Source organism: Psammomys obesus, unplaced genomic scaffold, assembly GCF_907164565.1.
Source record: "Psammomys obesus unplaced genomic scaffold, mPsaObe1.curated_primary_1811, whole genome shotgun sequence".
NCBI lineage: Eukaryota > Metazoa > Chordata > Mammalia > Rodentia > Muridae > Psammomys > Psammomys obesus.
The window spans coordinates 2,560,664-2,581,938 of NW_026590061.1; the positions used below are offsets into that span (position 1 = coordinate 2,560,664).

At 48.9% G+C, this 21,275-nt stretch overlaps 1 protein-coding gene across 1 annotated transcript in view; it reads left to right on the forward strand.

Annotated features, from left to right (window-relative positions):
• The window catches only part of Itpr2 (inositol 1,4,5-trisphosphate receptor type 2), a gene marked incomplete at its 3' end in the record, with an annotated part of 262,276 nt that overhangs the window by 169,267 nt on the left and 71,734 nt on the right, over positions 1-21,275 (forward strand). The window contains 3 exon segments of the mRNA XM_055605618.1: positions 13,444-13,552; positions 14,209-14,396; positions 20,124-20,307. Of these exon segments, the coding sequence (XP_055461593.1) occupies positions 13,444-13,552; positions 14,209-14,396; positions 20,124-20,307 (481 nt within the window).

Consider the following 21,275-nt stretch of genomic DNA (forward strand, 5'->3'; position numbering starts at 1 on the left):
TGTGCGTGTATAATGTGTCTATGGTTTGTGTGTATCGTGTGTGTGTGTGTGTATGTGATGGGGTGGGGTGGTCTGTAGGCGTGTGGGTGTGTGATGTGGTGATGGCAGAGTTGTGTGTGCTCGTGTTTCTCAGTGAGTGGTGTTGGTGTGTGCATGTGCCTGGGGTGTTGGTATGTACACGTGTGAGTGTGTGTCTGTGTGTTAGGGTGTGGGGATGGGAGTGTGTGGGGATGCTAGGGCATGGACATGTGCGTGGTGTGGGGTGTGGGGTGAGCTTCTAGCACCCTATTTTCTTGGCTTCTCTTGCGAACCGGGAGACCCTTTCTCAACCTCGCCAGGCTTTCTGTCTGGGTGCACAGATGGCCCACAGCCCGGCCCTCAGGCTGGCACCCGGGGAGCACCCAGCAGACGGTGGGGGTCACGGAGAGTGGAGGCAGGGCCTGTCTCTACCGCTCCCCACTCCTCACCCCCAGCAGCAAGCAGGAGCTGGTAGGTGTCTGCAGCCGGCTCTGAGGTTGCAGGCAGCAGAGCCTGTGTCTGTGCTACTGCACGGTCATTGAATGAGCTTGGGATTCCTGATGCCTGGAGCTAGTAGCTCTTCTTCAGTAAGGAGGTGTGTGTGATGCTCGCCTGTATGTATAGACCTGCAATCCCAGCACTCGCGAGCCAGAAGCAGATGGATCAGGTGTTCTAGGTCATATGTGGCTACATAGCAGCGCTGAAGCCAGCTTGAGCTCTGGAAGATTCTGATTAAAAAAAGAAAAATCAAACAAACCAACAGAAAAACCCCAAACCAAGCAAACAAAGGGTTGTCTGCACATTTATGTAGAGCCCCTCAGTGCATCACCTTTCTGTTCTAGAGATTAGCTGAGCAGTCATCTCCCCGAGTCATCAAACAAATAGCCGTAGTGGTGGCGGCAGCAAGCAGGTCGCGCAGCGCGACAGGTGAGGCTTGGTTCCAGTCCTGAGCCCCGACATGAGGGGCCCGAGGGTCAGCATTTCCAGTTCCTACAGGTGAAATTCTTTGAGCTCTTACCAGACCCGGAAGACTGTCTCTCCAGCTTCCTCATGCCCCGCTGTTAGCTCAGCCTTCTCATCGCCGTTGCCTGAGGCTGGGGCATTTGCTGGCATGGAGGGTTGCTGAAGTCACCGTGTCCTCAGACATTGAAATGCCAAAGCCTTGAAAATGGGGCCAGATGGACTGGCGAGAAAAATTTTTACTGAAAAAGAGCGAAGCCTCGTATCTCGGCTTGTGTATTTGGTTTTTCTGGCATGTGTTGTTGTTGGGAGCTTCTTTTCTAGGCCTTGTCACGTGGCGGATGTGTAATGAATGTCCTCATAAGGGATAAAAGCAAGGGGAGAGGGAGGAAAGGGATGGGAAGCAGATTGCCTTGTGCGTGTGAGTAAATGTTTCTGTCTAGTCCTGTTATTTATTTGTGTGTTTTCTTGATTATTTATTTTCAGACAGAGTCTCACTGTGTAGCCCAGGCTGGCCTGGAACTCTCCATGTAGCCGTGGCTGGACTCTAAGTTGCATCCATCCTGCTGCCTCTGTCTCTTGTGCCTTTATTTTTAGTAGGACTGCTTTGCTCCCCTTGTGCTCTTCAAGGTCACCATGAGGGGACATTCTTGTGTCACTGATGTGCTGTGCACATAGACGGCGACTGTTAATGAAATTTGAGTCTCCCCTTTGTGTAGACCTGAGCAAAATCAGCAAGAGAGAAAGTAGCTCAGGGTATCTGGTCACCCTGAGGGTGTGTTGTGATGCGACCTTGGCATTATAAAGCTGATGGTTGAGAACAACAACGAAAGCTGAAGATGTTGTCACATGTTTAAACCTCGTAAGGTTTGCTGATAGCTGGCATCTGTGACTGTGTTGGGCTGCAGGTTAGATGGACCCGACTGGCAGATGGCAAGAGCTGCTCCCTGCCAAGGAGCTCCCCACAGTGGTGGTTGCTTATAACAGTGGCCCCAATATAGTTTCACTAGGATGTGGTTGACACAGTACCATACAGAAGACGAGAGCCACGCCTCTTCTTTACCTCTCCCCTGCCCCCGGCATTCCAAGGAGAGCATTATTAACCAGACATACAGTTGTGAAGTCAAAAGGCTTCAGAAACACCAATTACCTGCTTCCAAGATTGGCATTGAATGACAAGGCAGTGGCTGGAGACACACAGTCCCTGCTTCCAGACCTGCTCTCACTGACCACTTGTCCGTAATCACTGATCAGTAATCTAAAGGGAAACCCCAAGTTCGGCATCCTTACCAGTGGAAGGTCGGTGTTTGATGGTGCCGGCATCCAGTGCTGCCTTTCATAGTCTTCTCACGGGAGCACCTGGGTTAGCTCACCCTCTAAGGACTTGGGACTATCCGTGAGCACTCCCCCTACAGCCACTCGTGTCCATAAAGTCAAGCAAAGCAGTGCTTTCCAGGGTGAAGAGAGCCTGGAGCTTTTTCCAGGAGAAACGCTTAGTTTTCTCCGCTCTGTCCGTGAAAGCCAGCCGTTTCTGGGTTGCTTGGTTTCTGATACCGTGGACTCTGGGTAGCATATGGGGGTGGTCAGGAAATCACCCAGCGGTCTTGGGTGTGTTTGCACCCTGGCAGCGACTTCCCTGGCCAGGGAGCGGTCTTTTTATGGAGATATTTTGTTGCACTTTCAGAAGGTGGTTGCTAGTTTTCTTGGCTCCGTGACAGCCCACACCTCTGGAATGTGTCCCTAGAAGATGCTGGCTAGAAGCAGCATCTTGTGGCCTGGAATTGCCTCTGACAGAGAGGGTGGCATTGCTGGGGTCCAGCCGGCATCTTCTGTGGGAGGCCCATGCGGGAGGTCACTGTGGCTCTGAAGTTCCAGCACAGAAGTCAAGCCTTGAATCCTGGTGGAATTCTTTCCAAAATGGCATTTGGTGCATTTAATTCCATCCTCAACTTCTGCTGCGACAGTCACAGCTCGGACATGAGTTAACAGGCGTGATGCTGGAATCGCTGGCAGATTCTACAGTTATTCTATTTGACTTAGGGTGACTTAGGGACGTGCCTCACACTGCTGCCACTGTACCCATCTCAGAGAGGATAGACCACAGATGGCCCGCCGTAGGCTGGGACACAGTGCTTGCCTCTGGTCTCAGGGACCAGCACTTGATACATGACACAGTCCTCTGATAGCACCTGTGGTGTGCCAGTGCTGGAAGCCGCCAGCCACTCTTCAGTAGGGGTGATTGTTGTAGCTGAAAACCAGCCTTCAAACCAAGACATGGACGTTTTCTACAGCTGTGTAAGTGAGTGCTTTGGACTGACTTTTCCTTGTGGTTAACGGTGGAAAAGTGAGAATTGTGAGGTAGTTGAACTTTTTCCCCCCTCTTAGCACCTTAGACAAAATTTTTACTTCTGTGGGGAAGTTTGGTATAAACTAAGGAAGCGCCCAATAAGTGTAAAGTTGTGGGTGCCTGTGCTCTGCTCTGTGGACGCAGGAGGGCCAGCCTCAAGTCTGCTGGCTTTGTCTGGGCCTTGCTCCATGCTGGGAGCTGTGCTGCCCACAGAGGCCCCGGGCAGGAGGCTCAGGACTGGCTGAGGGCTGAGGCCCAGGTGGTGCTGAGCCTGCGTGGGCTCCCGGGTTAGCATAGGGACATTTGACCCTGGGCACTGTGGTCCCTGAGTCTAGGAGGCTCCTCCCCGCTCTCTCCTGCTGTGACATGCTGACTGTTTGCTGGGGGGGCATGGGGACCGTGAAGAATGACTTCTCTTGGTGGCGATGCCCACCAGCCTGTGTTGTCTGCTGAAGGTTTTACAATATTGGCAAATATTTTTATGATTTTAGCATAATGAAGAATTTCTACTCTGTGTTTCTTTTCTTTGTTTGCTTGGATGGCTTTTGGAGATATAATTTTTTTCCTTTTCTTTCTTTCTTTCTTTTTTTTTTTTTTTGTTCTGTAGCCTTGGCTGTCCTGAACTCACTTTGTAGACCAGGCTGGCCTTGAAGTCACAGAGATCCATTTGCCTCTGCCTGCCTGAGTGCTGGCATCATAGGTGTGTGCCACTGTGCCCAGCTACTCTGTGGTTTTTAAAAGCCCTTTATTTTTCTAAACCTATAAGGAATGCTTTTTAAACAAAAATATAGTATTTAGACATTTCTGTATTTATTTTTGACGAGGTCTCTCACTCCGTAGCTTAGGTGGTTTCGAACATACGGTGTGGTCTCAGCTGGCCTCCCATTCATGACAATCCTCATGTGTGCTAGGATCATGGGTATGAGTCACTGCACACAGCTTCTTCATTTTCCTCCTCCTGCCATCAACTTTAGAAAAGTGATATTTCTTTCTTGGTTGGAATTTCGTTAAATTTCATTAAACCATGTGAATGACAGCTTCTTACAGAAACCAACTTACAGGGTCCAGACCTTGACCCACGCGGATTCTTTATGGACACCAACACCGACTGCATAGGAAGAGGTCTGGCATCTACATTTGTCCTCCTCGTCCTCCCAGACACCCCATTTGTCTTGCAGGGCGGTAGCAATCAGTCTGCGGAGGTGAGAGACATGGTTAGTGGGTGCAACAGGCCGAGTGACTGTTAACTCAGTGTTTGCTGGGTGCGGGAGTGTGTGCTTTCACCCAGCGCTGTGTGCAACAGGCCGAGTGGCTGTTAACTCAGTGTTTGCTGGGCGTGGGAGTGTGTGCTTTCACCCAGCACTCTGCAGGCAGAGGGCAGGAGGATAGCGATGAGTTAAAGGCCGTGCTGGGCTCTGGAGTGAGACCCTGTCTCAGAACAATAGCAGCAGCAGCAGCAGCGCCACAGACTTCTGACTTCCTACCTGCAGATAGATAGCTTAAGCCCCATTCTGGAGTCCCCACACTTTCATGGCCTCCCCTCCTGCCACTGGGAGACACAGAAAAAGCCCATTGTATGTTCTCCCCCAGAGTTTTGTTCCTGATTTTGGAGGATCACTCCTTAGGAAAATGGAGCTAATTCAACACAAAGGGCCTTTCCTAAGAAAACAAAAGAGGGAGTAATGCTCACTTATATGGCTCTTGCCTCCTCTGGCTAAGAACATGCTTGCATTCCTTCGGCGGTGCCTTTGTTAGGGCTTCATTGCTGTGAAGAGACACCATGACCACGGCAACTCTTATGAAGGAAGATATTTAACTCGGTTTGGCCTACAGTTCAGAGGTTTAGTCCATTGTCATGGCGGGAAGCCTGGCGGTGCAGGCAGACGGTGCTGGAGAGGGAGCTGAGAGGTCTACATTCAGATCTGCAGGCAGCAGAAGGAGACTGTGCCACACAGCTTGAGCATAGGAGACCTCAAAGTCCGCCCCACAGTGACACACTTCCTCCATCAAGGCCACACCTACTTCAGCAAGGCCATGGTAGCTCCCTGGCCTCTATAATCTGTGGCCATATCATAATGCAGAACTGCATTCAGTCCAACTTCAAAAGTCCCCAAGGTCTCTATCACAGTCTCAACAGTGTTTAAAAGGCCAAAGGTCAAAGTCTCTTCTGAGACTCATGTGGTCTCTTAAGTGTAATCCCCTGTACAGTTAAGATGGAAAAGCAGATCACATGCTTCCAGCATACTGTGGCACAGGGTATACATTACTGTTCCAAAAGCGAGCACAGTGAGGAAATACTGAACAAAGCGAGACAAGAAACCAGCTGGGCAAACTCCAGCCTCTCCATGTCTGATGTCAAAGCGCTCTTCAGGTCTCCAGCTCCTTCCAGCTTTGTTGACCGCAGCACACCGCTCTCTCTCGGGCTGTTTCCACACCTGGTCTACAGCTCTCCTTGGCAGGGATCCCACGGCTCTGGCATCTCCAACATACTGGGGTCTCCAAGGCCATGCAGGCTTCACTGTCACAGCTTCACCCCTGACACACACCTGTGCTTCCCTTAGTCACACAGAAAGATTTGGTAACCCTTTTCTTCAGTCCTTTTCTCTAAAGCCAAGACCATGTGACCAAAGCTGCTAAGACCTGCTGCTTGCTAGGACAGGAACATGGGCCTCTTTGTTTAAATACATTGTCACCAGGTTTCTGTTTAGGTTGGCTGTCCTGGAGCTCACTCTGTAGACCAGGCTGGACTCAAACGCAGAAAGCCACCTGCCTCTGCCTTCTGAATACTGGGATTAAAGGTGTGCACCACCATACCTGGCTGTAACTTAAATTTTTTTCACTTTTCTTTAATTCACTTTCACAAATTGGAAGCTTAGCAGGGTGGGTCTTGCCTTGAGGTCACCCTGTATCTAGCTTTTCTTTAATCTGTTTATCTCCTTCGAATGATTCAGTAAAAGGGAATGAGCTAATGGAGAGAAGAAAGTATTCTCTATATATGCAGGTTTATTCGGAGAATGTAGGAGGGGGATGGGGAGCATGTGGTGGGGGACAGGGGAGAAGGGAGAGAGCAATAAGGGGGGAGTGGGAAAAGGAGCTGCAGAACCAACATGTCTGGATGATATAGTAAAGGGCCACGGGGAGAGGAGAAGCCCCGTCCCTAGATAGAGGGCCATGCCCTGCAGCAGGTAGGGACTTTAACACCCTTTAACACAGGATTTCGCTCCATTTCATTTCCTGGTGCCCCCTTTCTCCTCAAACTGTACCTTTTGTATTTCTCCTTGTTAGGTCTGCTCCTTTTCTTCATAGATCTTCGTAAGAGTGACCACTAATAACCACACGACAGAGTCAACACGAGGCTGTCTTGAGATTTCCTCTCCAGGGCAACAATCCAACACTCCTCAATAGAGCCTCAGACAGAGTTTTTGGACAAGGGCAAAAAGTACCACAAGGCACTGTACCACTGCATGTAAATCAACTATTGCTGACTCTAGGGTGAATCAAACACATTCCACCTGGAAATCCTTCCCACTGCCCAAGGTTTATAAATCCCTGATTTCAAGTAAACAGCTGCTGACTGGCCACATGACACCATCAGCCTTCCACCATGACCACTTAAGATCATCATTTATTCCCCATGTCTCAGTGGCCACATCTCAGTGGGCCTGCCCTCTGGCTCACTGTGCCTGGGCCTCGCCAGCCGTTGCCTTGGCTGCAAGCCAACCACACATGGGTTCTGTCCACCCCTCAGCCAAGCTCAGCACAGCAGCTTGATCAAGAGCTGTACCGCTTTGGTATCCATAGGCTTTGGAATGTTATGCCTAGTTCATGAACCCCAAAAGACTAGGAATAAATAGACTCCGCTGTAAATACTTGAGGTTTTTTAATTGTACATAAGTTTGAACACAGGACACAAACCTCCTGTGGAAACAGGAGAGGAATGTGGCCCCGAGGTCTAGGGGTACAGAGTTTTTAAAGAGAAAAAACCACAAGCAGGGACTTACATGCTTTGGCATTACATGATCGGGTAAGGGAAATTGACTTTTGAAATGATTGGTCCACTTTAGGTGCCAAGACTACAAACAGTTCTGTCCTGGTCTTATGGGCCGGTTTCCTAGCAACTGTATAATTAGTGGGTGGGGAAAGAATGTAATAAGGCTAGTTCTTCCCCTCAGGGCATTACTGACCATGTCTCCACCTAGCTAGTCTTAAAACAATACACACTGATTTTTAAGTCTTTGGTCTCTCATTCCCCCTTGTCATGATTATTTGAAGACCCAATCTTGGGTCTTCCAGGTATGACCCCTGCAGTCAGTCCTCCAGATTTACCTTTCCATAATGGGATCTGAGTACCATTAGCTGTATTGCTCTCAAGCATTCCTTCATGAAAGCCATCAAGGGATTTAAAATACAAGACCCAAAGGTAAAAATCAAAATGAGTAGGGGTCCCTTCAGGGTGGACATAAGGGTAGTAAGCCCTATATTATATTATGATACCAGGATTTATACCATTCTCTGGAATCTTTTTTCTCTAGCATCTCTCCAGGGCACAATACCAGTTCCTACTCCAGCTAAGCAGGTTTCCAAGACAATAGCTACTGTCAGGGAGCCCCTTTTGACTTAGCATTTCAGCTTGCTAGGTGGGATTTTTGGTCAAGGGTCCCATCTTATGAAATTGCTTCAGTTTGACAATAGGACCATTGGCATCAGGGGCTAGGAAGGCTGAAATGCTAGTCAAAGGCTGGGCAATGGGGCAGTACTCAGAAGCATCTGGTTAGTTGATCCAACTGAAGAGACAGGGAGCAATCATGTCAGTTTCCAGCAAGTCCAGATTTCAGCTTGCAGTCCTTAGCTGATCCCAGAATAGAGTCAACCAGATGAAAATCTGCTGAGACAAATTCAGACTAGAAGTTAAAATTTGACTATTAAATGGGAAAAGTGAGTAATCCCAAGACCAGGGGAGAAACTCATCTGGGGTCAGTTTGAGCTATGCCAGATGCAGGTCTCATGACTTTTTGATTTCCTGAAACTCATATGAATTTTTAGTACACAAAAGGAAATGTATGTATTTTTAAAAAGCTCAGAAAAGTAACATATCAGCAAATCTAAAATAACAACATTCTGAGAGTAACAGGTAAAACTGCATCCAACTGAATGAGTATCAGTTCTTCTTAGCTGTTTATTTTGTAACCTTTATAAACAATTTAAGTGTGTTCACGGTCTGAAACTCTAACACTTTTCCTGTGGGCACAGCTGTTGGTAATCAGCCACCAATGGAGCTCAGCTACTTCTTGTACACTCAGCATCTGCATTAGCCCTCACCTCCATGTCACACTGGAAAATTAGGCAGAAATACATTAATGGCTTTACTGCCAAACCCTGGATGCTTGGACTTTACTTAACATAGCAACTAGAAGGAATAGGTTTAAGATATTCCTGTGTCAAAGTCTGCCTCAGAAATGGCAGATATTGAGAATACCATAGTAAAAGTTATGGCTTTGGGATCAGATATACACATTAAACAGATGTTTTTAGCATGATGAGAAGCACTGTTAAGTCTATCTCCAGAAGACAACCAAAGGAAATTAAAATCTCAAGCTTATGACTGAATAATAAGCAGTCAGTGCTTCATCAACTTATCAAAACTCTATTGATCAACATCAAAAGCCTGAACTTCTGAAATCTTATAACAATATAAGCACAACAATAGCAGAGAGGAGGGAAAAAAATCTAAAATATCTCCCATTTTTAATATGCCTTAAATCATTTTTCTTTATTGTTACAACTCACATTCATATACCTTAAAACACCTACTGAGACTCTCCAGTCTTTCTTGCATTTACTAACTTGGAAACATTTTCTCAGATCATCAAACAACATTCTCTAGATTCTCACAACCTGAACTCCTATATCCTCGGACCCTACGTAAACTCCATATTTTTCTATCCAGCTATTTACCATAAGACACAGGTAACTAACATGAAGCCTATGAGCAAGGCAAACCTGTTTGACTTTCTAAAGAAAAGTTCTAGTACCTAGTAGTTCTAACTAGCTAATGCATGAGCTAACAGTGAATGTAATTGTCTGCTCTTTAGCTGCAAAGTTACCATAAACTTATCCTAGCCATCAATGTGATCAGAGATCTGAGAAGGATAAATTATAAGCTAAATAAATGTACCAATCCATGTACCAATCAAAATGACAGAGATGACTAGTTAGCCCAAGTCTTGTCTTAAGAAATGAGAACAGTCATCACAGACAATGAATCACACTTACAGATATGAAGCTATAGCCTCTGGCAAAAGTGAACAAAAAACCTGGCTTGTACTGGGGCTAATTTCCTGGGACCAATGGGTGCAGGAGGCATGGCCCCACCGCCATCACCAGCACCCCAGAAGGCTCTGAGGGCCTGCCGCCCCAGGCCTGCCGCCCCTCCCTGCCTTCCAGCTGGCCAGGCTGCCACTCCTCCCCTGGGCGTGTCTGAGTGGTGCTCCCTTTAGCAAATCCTACCCGTGTGCGCCACCACAACCAGCCGTGGCGGAGCCAGTGCAGTGGGGTGACTATACCCTGCCCCGGCCTTTCCAGAACCGGGTGTGGAAGGCACCGAGCGCCGCCATGTTGGAAGTGTGTCTGGCAAAGGTCTAATAATTTTACTCAACAGATACAGAAAACAAAACAGACTAGACAAATTACCCTCCAAAATACTGATGAAGCTAGGGGCGTCCCTCTGAATTTCATCAGCTGTGACTGCCAGTGCATCTGCCTTGATCACATCTTGCTGCCCAGATACTGACACCCCGATCTCTGAGAAATTTTCAGAATAGAGGACAGAAAGTACATGCACACACAGACATTGCAGAGAGGCATTTAGACACTTGAGACCAGCATAAAAACCTCTGGGTTAGGTTCCTGGAGTCTTGGGATCCTGGATGAGGCCTCAAAATATGTTATGCCCAGTTCATGAACCCCAAAAGACTAGGAATAAATAGACTCCACTGTAAATACATGAGGTTTTTTAATTGTACACAAGTTTGAACACAGGACACAAACCTCCTGTGGAAACAGGAGAGGAATGTGGCCCCGAGGTCTAGGGGTACAGAGTTTTTAAAGAGAAAAAACCACAAGCAGGGACTTACATGCTTTGGCATTACATGATCGGGTAAGGGAAATTGACTTTTGAAATGATTGGTCCACTTTAGGTGCCAAGACTACAAACAGTTCTGTCCTGGTCTTATGGGCCGGTTTCCTAGCAACTGTATAATTAGTGGGCAGGAAAGAATGTGGTAAGGTTAGTTCTTCCCCTCAGGGCATTACTGACCATGTCTCCACCTAGCTAGTCTTAAAACAATACACACTGATTTTTAAGTCTTTGGTCTCTCAGGAACACCCGAGCTTCCACTGTCACTGCTGATGTCATGCTGAAAGAGCTAAGCTCTAACCCAGGGAAAAACCATTTCCCATGAGCTCAGCACATGGGCTTCGCCGTACAGTGCTCCTGCTGCCCCTGAGGGAAACAGGAACCACCATTCTCTGTCCAGAAGCCGAGATCGGGTCTCCCTCCCAAATCGAGAATGACACCCACTGTGACACGCTTCTTCCAAGAAGGACACATCTACTCTCACAAAGCCACACTTTCTTATAGTGCCTCTCCCATGTCCAAGACTCGAACACATGAGTGTGGGCTCGTGCCTATTCAAACCACTCCAGATGACTTTTGAAAAGATTAACTTTTAATTATGTGTGTGTGTCCACGTGTGTGTGGCTTGTACAGCCTGCTGGGATGGGCCTCCTTCCCTTAAAGTCTTCTGTAAATTCACTGTTAACTCATGGCATCTTGGTTACTTTTCTCATCACTGTGACAAAAGACTCACCATCTCGTCACTGTGACAAAAGCTACTTAAGGATGGAACAGTTTATCTCTGGGTGCAGCCTGGCCTGGAGGGGCAGGCGTGGTGCCCCAAGGAGAGGCGTGTGCTTACATCGCATCTGTAGGCAAAAAGCAAAGGGAGATGGAGACCTTGTCGTTTTTGTGAACTCTGAGTTCCCCATCCATAGACTGTGTGGCTCCCATGGTGGGCGTCCTTCTTTCCCAGTGTAGCTTCCCAGGGTTGGACTCTCAAGGGCACACCCACAGGTGTGTTGCCGTGGTGAATGTAAATCGAGTCATGTGACAGGCAGGAAGCTCCTGCCTTCTTCACACAGGAAAGTACCTGAAGGAGTCGGCTTCCCAGGAGCACAGAGACTGCAGAAGGAAGACAGGCCTTGTCCTTAAGAAACAGGAGAGTGGAGAAACCGTGTGTGTGTGTGTGTGTGTGTGTGTGTGTGTGTGTGTGTGTGTGTGTTAGTTCAGTTTAAATTAGTGTCAGAGGTGCCAGGAGCAGCTGGGTGATCAAAATGGTCCTAAAGTGGGTTGAGATGGAGAGGAGAACAGGTTCTAGAGAGAGAAAATGCTCCTTTCTCAGTTTCCTGTGCCCTCGCCACCTAAGACGGAGAAACAGAAGTCTCAGGGCTGCTGTGAACGTGCAGCAGCGGAGAAGGGAGTGCAGATGGGGAGAGCAGCGCTGGGGGAGAAGCCCAGCTGGGGTGGGGTTGGCAGGGTGTCCTTAGACACTGCAGAGGGAGTCACCAAGGCAGCAGAGAGAGGCAGGATGGGCAGGAGCCCGAGTCACAGCGCTGGGGAAGGGTGTGTGAGGTGTGAGCAGCAGGCACCTGGAAAGTGGAAGGGTGGGACCGTGGAGCAGGCAGGGGACATGCTGGGTTTGAGGTCAGAGGAGGTCAGTGTTGTTGCCTGTGAGCCTCGGGTCCACAGCCAGTCACTCAAGCTCGGGGTCCCTCCCTGGCATAGGGGGTGCCACCCTAGGAACAGGCCAATACAGGTAGTTTTGTACACGCAAGCGATTGTATTTACCTTCAGAGCACTCTCTGGCTAGCATAGGAAGGAATGGGTCTCTCGACATTTTATATGCACGTAATATGCTGTTTGGTTCACACTCCTGCACACCCCTCCCCCACTGCCTCCTCTCCCTGCTGCCTCCTCCCATAGGTCCTTTCCCTCCCAAGAGCCTCACCCGGTTTCTTGTCACTCATGAATGCGTGTGTATCTATAACATGTACGTTTGGTTCTAGATTCCCCATATGAAGGAAACGTGGCATTTTATTTTTCTCCTCCCCCTCTGCATCCTCCACCACCTCTCTTCCTCTTTCTTCTAGTAAAGTAGTATGGAAGACAGGATATAAAAGGTTTTATTTATAAGGAAATATACTGTCTGAATATATAAATGAAACATAAATCAGGAAAAGAAGTAAACCGCCCTCTGCCCACCCTCTTCTCAGTGAAGCCCACAGTCTCAGAGTCTGGACGTGAATCGCTTTATTTTACCAGGTGTAATTGTGTGAGGACAGTCTGTATGCCCAGATCTTCCTCACTTGTTTGTGTGTCGCCGTGTTCTTCAGAGTGTTCGCCAGCTTCTCTAGGCTGCTGCTCAACCCTCGGAGCCCAGCCTTTCCCACTGAGCAAACTCACACCCGTCACATGGACGGAGTGTGTCTGTGGGGGAGGGGCCCTGTGTATGACATAGCGCCTGTGCATAGGAGTTGGTTTTCTCCTGCCTTGTGCGCCCAGGGGTGGAGCTCAGTTGTTAGGCTGGACGTCTCACTTGCCTCTAAATATATGGCAATATTTAATGTTAACCGGTTTATGTTATTCATATTGTGTGTGTGCACACACATGTGTGATCACAGTGTGCGTGTGGAAGGCAGAAGAGTCAGATTTGTCTTGTACCACACACACCCCAGGATTGAAGTCAGGTTTCAGGCGCCTTTAGCTGCCATGCCCGCCCCAGGGCTCTCCAGGCAGCGTGTGTCAGTGTGTCCAGTTTGTTGGGCTTGGGGATGAGGGAGCATCTCTCCATGGATGTCCGGGTCCACCTCATCCTTCACACTTCTTCACTTTTCATAAAAGCAAGCTCACTGTTGTTATTGGGGTACATTTGTAATTTCCCTCAGAGACTAATTCGGTATAAAATTTTCTCACGGATTATCTCAGATACAGACATATTTAGCACATTGACATTTTTCTGCTCTTACGTGAAAAAATGACGACACTTCTCCTTTCCTTCTAGGGTAGCACACTGCGGAGAATCCTCCTGCATCGGTACTTCAAAGGTGACCATAGTACTGGTGCGAGCGGACCTCTGTCGGGAGCCTACGCCAAGCCTTCGCAAGCAGGAGGTGAGCCCTCGCGCTCCCCCCACTCAGGGTCTCACGGCCTGTCTTCATGACAGTGCCGCTCTCCCGTCACATGACACAAGTGTGAAATGTCCACTACACACCAGTGGAACCCAGTGTGGTCTGGGGCTCCTGAACGCACAGATCTGAACATTACAGTGGGTTTTGTCTGTGACTCAGGGAGTTTGTTAGGGTTTGCTCAGGGCACACATTAAGGACAAAAGGCTGGGCCCTTTCATAGAGACTTTTTATACAGATTTGTTTTTATGCATGTGGGTGAGTGCTTGCCTGTATGTCCGTCCATCACATGCGTGCTTTGTGCCCCTGGAGCCAGAACAGGGCATTGTATCCCAGGAACTGGAGGTACAGAGGGTTGTGAGCCACCATGTGGGTGCTGGGAATCGAACCCAGGTCCTCTGCAGGGGCAGCTGGTGCTCTTAGCCACCGAGCCAGCACTGCAGCTCTGTGTAGAGTGTTAAGAGAAACATTTAGTGATACTGAATTACACACGCCAAACATTTCTTCAAGATTTCTGCTCTTACAGATGTCGTAAACTTTCTAGTGCCATATGCCGTAGGGTTTAAGAATGTGGAAATGCTGTTTGCTGTTAAAAACGGTGTCTGTGATGAAGGCTGATTTGTCGTCCCCTTCCCCCCCAGGAGGCTTCTCTGGACAGGACTCGGATAAGACCGGGACTTCAGTGTCCGACATCCAGTGTCTGCTGGACAAGGAAGGGGCGTCCGAGCTTGTCATCGATGTCATAGTGAACACCAAGAACGACAGGATTTTTTCCGAGGGCATCTTGCTGGGCATCGCCCTGCTGGAAGGAGGAAACACGCAGACTCAGGTGCTTACGTTACTCCCGGGCGCCATCTCTAGTTTGGCTTTGGAGAATTTTGGGCAGAGTCGTTTGCTACCTTCACCCTCCGCTTCTCTCCCGGACTCTTCACAGTCCACTCCGGCACCCCACTGTCTCCCGACTTTCTGTCTCACCCCCGCCAAACTTTGGGCACTAATTACCTGTGCTGCTTGTGTAGCCCCGGGCCCAGAGCCACCTGCTGGAGGCCGAGCGACCCAGGAGCCACGCTCTTACAGAAATCTCCCTGCCTCAGACCCCAGTCAGGGCGGATGCTCACAAGCCCCTGTCCACTCCTGCTCTCGTGGTCCCTGTGCCGGCAGCCTCAGCTTCCTTGAGCTCGGCATTGCTGTGGTCCAGAAAATGTTGTTCTGCCTGGTTCTCTCTGATGTCTGACACACAGTCTTTGCAGTTTCTTACTGGCTTGATGAGGAAACCAAGGGAAAGTATTCTTTTAGCTTCTCCTTGCTGGCAACCCCTCCCCCCCAAAAAAAACCCAACGAACAACCAACCCTCCCCCCAATCACATTTTCCCTCATGAATGCATTTGATTGCCACTGAGTGATAGGTCTTCCCACTTCCTCTAGCCCGTACACCCTGAATAACCAGCTGTGCCCCCAGCGGGCACAGTGCTCACAGGGTCTGACCCTGTCCAGCTGGCACTCCTGTGCCTTGGAGACCCCAACAGTGTGCTGCATGGGCCTGAGCTCTCTGGTGTTCCCAGGGAGCACTTCCAAGCTTTCTGGCTCACGCTCAGTAGCCTAATCTTCCTGCATTTTCCCAGGCCCATGGAGGTAGCACATAGCTCCAGCTGGCTAGAAAGTTCCAAAGCTCACAGCAGGGGTAAGCTCCCGTCAATTTCAGTTCCGGGTATTTTGCTCTAACTCGTCATTGGGGGCTTGCTGTGAGACCTGTGCGCTAGCAGGAGCTTCAGGAGCAGAGGCCGCAGAGCAGCACAGAGGCTCGGGCTGGCAGCGCTGACCTTGCGCTGTCCCTGGCAGCAGTCACCTGACCGCACTCTAGATTTCCCTGGACCACAGAGGCCCATCCCAGAGGATCATGATTCCTCCTCATCTGGATGCTGAGCTCTTCTGGAGTGTCTGGAGGAAGCCTCAGGAGGGCTGCAGGCTCCACTTTTAAATGCCAGCACGCTGCTCGCTAGGCCCATCCTTTAGTCTTTATGTGCCCCGTGTTTCTGTGGCCTTGATCCCTGGGAAGCGCTTGTTCTTCTGGAACCTTTACTGCCTGGATGTGGGACGCCCTCTGGGCTCCTCTTCCAGCCTCCTGCCATGTGAGGGCTCCTCTTCCCCCCGAGATCTGCACTGTGCCTTCTGGTGGTCTGACTGAAAACTCTGTGACTGGTCACCCCATCTCCCTTGCAGATCCGCACTCAATACAAGCCCGGGTGTTTCTGCTCCTCCTCTGCCCTCTCTCATCCCTAGCCGGTGTCCCTGCTCCTCAGAGCTTCATCATGGCTCCCTCCTACAGTTCGCTGTACTGTGCCTGTGTCTCCCAGGTTCTGGGTTGCGTGTCTTATAACATTCACTCTGCTGCCCCCAGTGACATTCTCAAGAACACTATGTTGTACCTGTTTCAGATCTCTCCTGCACAGGCAGACTCCTGATGGAGACCTGACTTCTTCCCCTGCGGTTCTCTGTGTCCCCGCTACCTCTCTCATCTCGCTGTCCCCCTTGCTCTTTCTCTTTGTCATCCCCAGGCGTATCATGTCATGTCTTCTGTGCTCTTTGGGAGGACTCAGCTCAGTGTCTCCTCTCAGGTCCCTGCCCCATTGGGCAGGATGACTGTGAGTGGCCACGTGACCTTGCTGTGACTTGCAGATGGTCAGGGTAATGTTTCTCTCACTGGGTCTCTCCATGTGGGCCCCAGGTTCCATCTGGTAAACTAAAGACCCTTGAAGGTTTGGGACACACCTTCGTCCCTACGCTGTTTGGGTTTGGAACTCTCTAGTGCTAGTTACTGTTCGGTGTGGATACGTTTATGAGTGATGGCTCTTGACAAAGCCTTCTCCTCTAGCTGAGGTGCGACACACAGCCTCGGGTCTGGCTTCGTACCGTCTCTGTGTGACTTTGTTCTAGTGTTGGTCTTACATTGTAGCTCTCCAGTTAATTGTCAACAGTTTTAATGTATGTGTGATAGGCTATTTTCTATTTTTTCACAGTCTTTTATAGCCAGTTAATACACACACACACACACACACACACACACACACACACACACACATACCCCTGCACATTCTGAGCTGGTGATACAAACCTGTAATCTCAGTGCTCAGGAGACTGAGGCAGGAGGACCACAAGTTCAAGGAAAGCTCGAGCTATAGAGCAAGCTCGAGGCCAGTCTGGTGAAGTTAAGGAAAGCTGCTCTCAAATTTAAAAGTAAATGGGGAGCCAGGCCTGTAGCTCAGTAGTAAACAGTGTTAGTGTTTCTGAGGCCATGGGTTCAGTCTTATTTGCAGCAGCAAACAAACAAATAATAAGCCTCACAGGCCTGTTGAAGGGGCAGCAGTAATGTGGACTGCTCCTGAGGGAGAATCCATAAGAGCAGGGGAGGCGAGGCAGCAGGCAGCAGGGGCCAGGAGCTGAGAGACTGTACCCCCCTCACACAGGAAGAGAGCAAGCTGGAGGGGGCGAGGCTGGGTAGTCCCTCAGACTGTCCAGCAAGCTAGGGGGATGGTCCCCCACCTGTGACATGCTTTCTCTGTCCAGGCTTCACATTCTAACACTCCAGGACCTCACACACAGCACCGCTGGCTTGGTGTTCAGGGCAGGCACTTATGGGGACATTTCTCATTCACATCATGCGCTCCACGAGACTCCTGCCAATCCTGTAGGAAGTTTACAAGAGCTGCTTTTATCTCTGTGTATGTTGGGTGTGCCTATGGAGGCCAGGAGATCCTGGATCCCCTGAAGCTGGAGTTGCAGAGGGTTATGGGCTCCATGTGGGTGCTAAGAGCTGAACGGGGGTCGTCTGTAAGAGCAGCAATCGCTCTGAGTTTCATAGTCATAATCTCTCTAGTCAGCAGTGTTTCCCTTTCCAACTCACGGCTATCTAAGCTGCCTCGCTTCGGTTATCCTGAACCAGCATGAATCCTTTCGTTAAGAGTTACTTCCTGTGCTCAATATACTTGATTGGATGTGGGCTGGTGGATGGAAGAAGTTGTAGCTTCGAACACCAATGATGAGAAAAATCAAAGCTAGGTATTGTGGTTCACAGTTGTGACCCCAGGACTCTGGAGGCTGAGCCAGGGGTGTTGTTTGGAGGCCAACCTGGCCATAGAGTGAGACACTGTCTCAAAAAGAAAAAAAGAAATAAAACACAAAGGTTACTGAGGACTAGGACCCATTTTTACATACATGAATCTGACTAAGCCTCCAATAGCCAGTGATGAAATGTGTTTGATCCTAGGTGGAAACAAGCAGAACGCAGCTCCCATGGCCGCTCGGAGACAGAGCTGGGGTTTGCGCTCCTGCTGCTGGCTCTGGGCTCTAGCCACAATGATGCTCTCCTTTGCAGAAATCACCTTCTATTTCAGTAGCCCTAGGAAGGGACAGTGGCTGACTGCATGTGAGCGGGCATCTTGGTGGGATGACCGCTCACAGTTGTCAATGTGACATAATCTAGAATCACCCGGGAGGAAAGTCTCAGTGAGGGTTGGTCTAGATGAGGCCAGCCTCCGATATGCCTGTGGGCTTGTCTTGATCGATGCGGGATGAGCCACCCACTAGGGGTGGCACCATTCCCTAGGCAGGGATCCTGCACCAGGTCAGAGCAGAGAAGCTGCTTGCATTCTGTACTGATCATGGGCATGCCAAATTCCCTCCAGCTCCTGCTGCTGCAGCTTCCGTGCCGTGGTCGATTTTAACCTATAGCTGAGAGCTGAGGAGCCCGTCTCCCCCAAGTTTCTTTTGACAGTGTGCTTTATTGCAGCAACTGGAAAGGAAGCTAAAGGCCTTAGAGTCTCCCCTGACCTTCCTTGTTGTTCGTAGCGTGCTGTCTTTGGGTAGACACTATGCTGTCTGGTTAACCCATGACACATACTTTGTTCGTGGCTTGCCCAGCACGGGTGTGCGCCATAGACCCGTGAAAGCATCATTTATATAAAACTACATCGAGTGCTGCCGCACGTGGGTTACATAACGTGGCAGATTCTCTGCCTCACTGTTGCATGGAGTGAAAACTCTCTGCTCATCACACTGTTGGCCCGAAAGTATCTGTGACATGGGGGTGTGAATGGACCCCCTAACTAAAAAGCTGTGTCTTAATAGAGCTCAATGTTCCCGAGACTTCCTCCCCAATGCACCAGAGCCTTGCGTCACCTCCCTGTCAGGTATGTTAAATAGAGCTCAGACAACAGCTTAATTTGTGGGACCACGGAGGTCTGTGGGTGCCGCCCTTATCCTGCAAGCCATCAGAGCCAGCTTGGCTGTTTCAGTGCAGTTGCCATGGTTACTGCCGGCTTTTTGTGCTGCTCCTGGAAGAGGCTGGACACAGTGCTAGGGAGCGTCCCCTGACAGACTGACGCTGAAGGCTGTGCGCAGATGCTGTCCATGGAAGAGATGGCGAGATGGCGTGCATGCGCGTCACCTGAGTTAGTGGGCTCCAGCCATTCCCTCAGGAAGATGTGTCAGTAACTGTCAGATATCCCAGCCTGCCTGCGTGTGGCTGGTTTCACCGATCAGGAGATCACGTGTCTCTTCACACCGCCTCTCAGGAAGCTTACGGAAACCGCCCTTTGTCCTTTACCAAAGGTTCACTGTATTGATTTTCTTCCTGTCTCTCTCCTCTGTGTATATTTTTATATCAGTGTCTTATGGATAGGGTTAAACTTTCTCCAGCCGTTAAATTACATCTCCTCTGGAGTACCCCCCCTCCTGTCAGTTCTTCTGGATTTTCCATAAAGTCCCTAACAGAGAGACTAGTCGCCACAGCTCAGCATTGCCACACACCACTGTGGCACGGCTTACCACACATTTGATCTTAAATCCTCTCCGCGTCATTATTGATGATAAATTAGATTCTTTTCAGTCGTTTTCCCCTAAACTACATGTAAAGCATCATAATTTATGTCGTAACAAAACAACTTAATAAGATATTATTTACCAGTGGGTTCTCACGAGCGAGGTTGTCATGGTAACACCACCTAAATTAAATTTACTATCAGTTCGATACAAGAAAAACAACTTCGTCACCTAATAGGGAGTCCTTATTGATACAGGACAGTCACGAGTGAGTGGCCCTGCCTCACTTCGGGTTACAGACTCATGTGCGCACCTTTCTCTTTTTGTTTGGTTGCTAGCAACAATTAGGACCCAACACATAGTAGGCTTTCAATAAGTGTGTACTGAATCACTACACAGCTTCATAATACTATCAGACTAAAAAAAAAATCATTTACTATAACGACTTACTGTACTCTTACAATAAAAAATACAGGCAGAAAGGATATATCAGGTAGAATATGGAATATGTTAGATTTTAATGGAAGGTGCTTAGTAAACTCGAGCTGTTATTGCTAATGTAATACCATGTATTATTAGTACATACTAAGTGGAATGAGAGACCAAAAGCCTGTTCATTTGTGGGATAAATAAAAGGCAGCAACTGTGCTTTTATCTGTAAGGGCTGTGTTTATTTCAGAATAAACTACTGTTTTTCTTGCCTCAGGGACTGATATTTTAAACTATGCTTTCTCTGCAGTATTCTTTCTACCAGCAGTTGCATGAACAAAAAAAGTCAGAAAAATTCTTCAAAGTCCTTTATGATCGGATGAAAGCTGCTCAGAAAGAGATCAGATCCACAGTGACTGTCAACACCATAGACTTAGGGAGCAAGAAGAGAGATGATGACAGTGACCTCGTGGCCTTGGGCCCTCGGATGAGAGGTGAGGCGCTTCCTGGGGAAATGGTGTGAGAGAAGAAAGCACCGGAGCATTTGAATCTCACGCAGCTTTGTCATCTTTCTTCTTGGGGTTTAATTATCTCCTGTGTTTCCAGTGTGGACTTCCATCTATAAAGGATTTTGGTCAGGGAACTGACCCTAGAATAGTCCTGCAGGACCAAAATAAATCGGCGTTTAATCGGTGTGGAAGCAGCAAGCACCATGAAAGAACTTTGAATTCATTGTTCTGTGCAGTAAAGAAAACCATCCAAAACTTTCTGAGGAAATTAAACTCTGAGGACAGAATTTATAAAGTGTTTATATTTGAAACAACCGAGTTATTGTCAGTTAAATACAAACTGCAGGGGTGTTATCATTTTGCAATTTATTATTTTTTTCCATGAGATCTATAGGAATTCTTACGTGTGTACAAGTTTCTTGATCCATTCTTGTTCTCTCTATGTGTGCCGCATGTGTGGGTTTCACAGAGGCCAGAGGTGGTGTTGGATCTCCTGGGGCTGGAGTTACAGGAGGTAACTAATACTGTTAGTTACAGGAGCATCCTAATACCATTACCGGGAACTCAACCCAGCCCCCTGGAAGAGCAGCAAGTGCTGTGAACCACTAAGCCATCTCTGCTAGTTGGTTTTTGTCAGCTTGATACATAGCTAGACATGACTGGGAAGAAGGAACCTTAACTGGGAAAATGCCTCAGTAAGGCTGACCTTAAGGGAAGTCTATAGAGCATTGTCTTGGTCAATGACTGCTGTGGGGCCCAGCCCATTGTGAGTGGTGCCACCCCTGGGCAGGTGGTCCTGCTTCCTGTAAGAAAGCAGGCTGAGGCAAGCCAGTAAGCAGCCCCTCCATGGCCTCTGCTTCAGTTCCTGCCTCCAGGTTCCTGCCCTGACTTCCCTCAGTGATGAGGTGTGTCCTGAGAGTTGTAAGGTGGAAAAATCCCCTTCTCCCCAAGTT